Source organism: Corvus kubaryi, unplaced genomic scaffold (genome assembly GCF_017639235.1).
Source record: "Corvus kubaryi isolate FWS band 111438036 unplaced genomic scaffold, C.kubaryi_AGA036_p1.0 36952, whole genome shotgun sequence".
Lineage (NCBI taxonomy): Eukaryota > Metazoa > Chordata > Aves > Passeriformes > Corvidae > Corvus > Corvus kubaryi.
Window position 1 is genome coordinate 38,141 of NW_024580990.1, and position 3,581 is coordinate 41,721.

A 3,581-nucleotide genomic window follows, 5' to 3' on the forward strand; every position below is an offset into this window, starting at 1 on the left:
GGATAAAAATGGGGATAAAAGTGGTGGGAATGGGATAAAAATGGGGATAAAAGCGATGGGAGTGGGATAAAAATGGGGATAAAAAAGTGATGGGAATGGGATAAAAATGGGGATAAAAGTGGTGAGAATGGATAAAAATGGTGGGAATGGGATAAAAATGGTGGGAATGGGAAAAAATTGGGATAAAAGTGGTGGGAATGGGATAAAAATTGGGGTAAAAATGATGGGAATGGATAAAAATGGGGATAAAAGTGGTGGGAATGGGATAAAAATGGTGGGAATGGGATAAAAATGGGGATAAAAGTGCTGGGAATGGGATAAAAATGGGGATAAAAGTGGGGGGAATTGTGGGAACGGGGAGTGGAAGGGTTGGGATTCGTGGAGGGAAAGGAAAAGCAGGGAAAATAAAGCAGGAAGAAAGGCAAGCTGTGGGAAAAATCATGGAAGAGGAAAAAGGAAGGGAAAAAAAGGGAGGAGGAAAGAAAAACTTCAGGAAAAATCACGGAAGAGGAAAAGGAATCCGGTAAAAGGAGTTTGGAAAAGCTGCTGCCCGAGGATTCCCGGCTCCAATCCTCAGAATTCCTCCTGGTGCTGGGGTGGGAGATTCCCAAAACTCCTCCACATCCCAATCCTGGGGTTTTCCAGAGGCTGCTCCCTGTCTTCTCTCCTTCCCAACCTCTGGGATAAGGAATCTCCCAGTTCCCGCAGGATTTGGGATGTCGGGAAGTTCGATCCCATTCCCACCCTCTGCAATCAGGGCTCGCTCAAGCCAAAGCCAATCCAGGTTCATTGGCCCCCAATTCCACAGGATTCGTTGGGATAAGATGGATTTTCGGGATTGAGCTCCCACATTCCCTGGCTGAAGGTTTCCCTCCCGCTCCAGCTCCTCTGGAAGTGCTCCAAGTGCGCCTCTGGATTTGGGAATGGCTCCCAAAGGAAAGCAAATCCCTCCCTTTCCTCAGGCCTGGAATTCCAGGGGTTTTCCAAACCCTTTTCCAGGGGGAAATCCCTCGTGCTGGAGCAGTTTGGGAATTTGGTTCCCATTATCCCAAGGAGAAAAAAGCAGGAATGTTCTAAATCCCACAGCACGGCCCTGGATTCAGGGGATGATTGACAGCTGTCCATGGACTTGGGATCTGTCTTCCCTAAGGATTCCCAGGATTTCATTCAGCCTGGAATGGGATCTTTCCAAACCCTCATCCAACATCACAGAGAATCCAGGGATTCCCTGAGCTCTTCCTGAGAGAATCCAGGGATTCCCTCACAGAGAATCCAGTGATTCCCTCAGCTTTTCCAGAAAGAATTCCTTGATTCCCTCAACTTTTCCAGAGAAAATCCTGTGATTCCCTCAGAGAGAATCCCAGGATTCCCTGACAGAGAATCCCATCATTCCCTCAGCCCTTCCAGAGAGAATCCAGGAATTCCCTCCCAAAGAATTCCCTGAGCTTTTTCAGAGAGAATCCAGGGATTCCCTCAGCAATTCCAGAAAGAATCCTCTGGTTCCCTCACAGAGAATCCCGGGATTCCCTCAGCCCTTTCAAAGAGATTCCAGGGATTCCTTCAGCTTTTCCAGACAGGATCCAGCGATTCCCTCACAGAGAATCCTGGGATTCCCTGAGCTCTTCCAGAGAAAATCCCGTGATTCCCGCACAGAGAATCCCAGGATTCCCTCAGCTCTTCCCGACAGGATCCTGGCATTCCCTGAGCTCTTCCTGAGAGAATCCTGGGATTCCCTCCAGAAAATCCCGGGATTCCCTCAGCAATTCCAGAGAGAATTCCCTGTCCTCCAATGGAATCACTCCCAGATTTACTCCAGGATGCCCAGCTGCAAAACAACCCCATGGAAATCCCATCCCAGTTTTCTTCCCGGCCCGTTATCCCTAGAAAACCTCCCGCTGGGATGCTGTGGGAGCTGGGGAATCCTGGCTCTGCTTTTCCCGGGATTTGCCGCTTTTCCCGGGCTCTTTTCCCGGCTCCCACTGACCTGGAGGGAAGTTTTCCCAGCGGGAACAGCCTGAGGGCCCCGCACCAAGGGCGGGGGCGTGGCCGCAGCGCTTCCAGAGGGACCGGAGGGCTGGAAAAGGAAAAAGCGGAGAGAGAGCAGCGGGATAAGGCTGGAAAAGCGGGAATACAGAAAGCAGGGAATGCGCACAGCTCCGGCTCCTCAGGGATCGGCGGGAAAAATCCTCCAGGATGGGCTCCCCCTCCTCCCTCTTCCCGCTCTTCTCCACACGCAGGGAATTCGGGAATTAGCGGGAAAATGGGCACGGAGGCCGCCTCAGCATTCCCGTAATTCCAGCGTGGGAAGTTTGGGAAAAATCCTTTGGATGTTTAGAAATTCAGGAGGAATTCCTGCCCCATCAGTCCAAGGATTCCCAGCTCGGCGCTCGTTCCTGCGGAATTCCGTTCCCTGCAGAATTCAGGGATGCGGGGCCTTGTTGAGGTTTGATCCTGGAGCACTCGGAATTCCGGGAGAACGGCGGGAAAATGCCGGGCAAGGGGAGACGCCAGGGAGATAAAAAATCCTGGGAAAGGGATTTAAAAATCCTGGGAAAGGGGTTGAAAAATCCTGGGAAAAGGGAGACAGCAAGGAGTTGAGAAATCCTGGGGAAAGGGGTCAAAAAATCCTGGGAAAGGGGTTGAAAAATCCAAGGAAAGGGGAGACAGCAGAGAGTTAAAAATCCCGGGAAAGGGGTTAAAAGAATCCCAGGAAAGGGGTTAAAAGAATCCCAGGAAAGGGGTTAAAAAATCCTGGAAAAAAGGGAGACCAAGAAGTTGAGAAATCTTGGGAAAGGGGAGAAACCAAGGAGTTCAAAATCCCCAAGAAAGGGAGACAGCAGGGAGATAAAAACCCCGGGAAAGGGGAGACAGCAGGGAGTAGAGAAATCCCGGGAAAGGGGTTGAAAACCGCCGGGAAAAGCGGGAATATCCCTACCTTGGGAGCCGGGGTCTCCTTCTGGATTTGGCTTTGCCGGAGCTTTTTCAGGAGCACCAACTTGGCCTCCTCCAGCCGCAGCTCCTCCTTCAGCTGCTTGATGAGCCGCTCCCGCTCCTCGGGGCTGCTCCGCTGGAAAGCCGGGAAAACGGGAAAGCAGGGATGGGGGAAGGGGCCCACACAGAGGCACGGTGAGAATTCCCGGCTGGAATGGGATCCCGAGGGTCGGCGGCGCGAGGGAACGGGAATGGATGGAGCGGGGGAGGGAGTTCTGAGGGGGAATGGGGGGTTTTTCCGTTTAAAAAGAAGTGGGGGAGGTTAAATGAGGATAAATCTGGGATTTGGGAATTCAGGATTCCATTTGGAAGCTTGAAATGGCAGGAAAATCCCAAAGTTGAGCCCAAATTCCTGGCTGGGATCGGCTCCTGGGTGTCACTGGCAGAAATAAATGGGAATGGATGGAGAAGGGAGGGAATTCTGAGGGGAAAATGTGGATTTTTCCATAAAAAAATGAATGGGAAAGGTTAAATGGGCATAAATCCAGATGGGCAAGGAATTTGCGAATTCAAAAATTCCATTTGGAAGCTTGAAATGGCAGGAAAATCCCAAATCTGATCCTGAACTAAAGAGCTCTGAGCACCGTGAG

At 51.1% G+C, this 3,581-nt stretch overlaps 1 protein-coding gene across 4 annotated transcripts in view; it reads right to left on the bottom strand.

Moving 5' to 3' along the window:
* The window catches only part of GATAD2A (GATA zinc finger domain containing 2A), a 32,817-nt gene that overhangs the window by 10,406 nt on the left and 18,830 nt on the right, over nucleotides 1-3,581 (bottom strand). For 2 of the 4 annotated variants that reach the window (XM_042020312.1, XM_042020313.1), the window contains exons 5-6: nucleotides 2,936-3,067; nucleotides 1,985-2,074 (exon numbers count right to left, since the gene is read on the bottom strand). In XM_042020312.1, coding sequence (XP_041876246.1) covers nucleotides 1,985-2,074; nucleotides 2,936-3,067 — 222 coding nt within the window. The remainder of the gene's footprint in view (nucleotides 1-1,984; nucleotides 2,075-2,935; nucleotides 3,068-3,581) is intronic. The other 2 variants (XM_042020314.1, XM_042020315.1) reach the window with 1 other exon arrangement.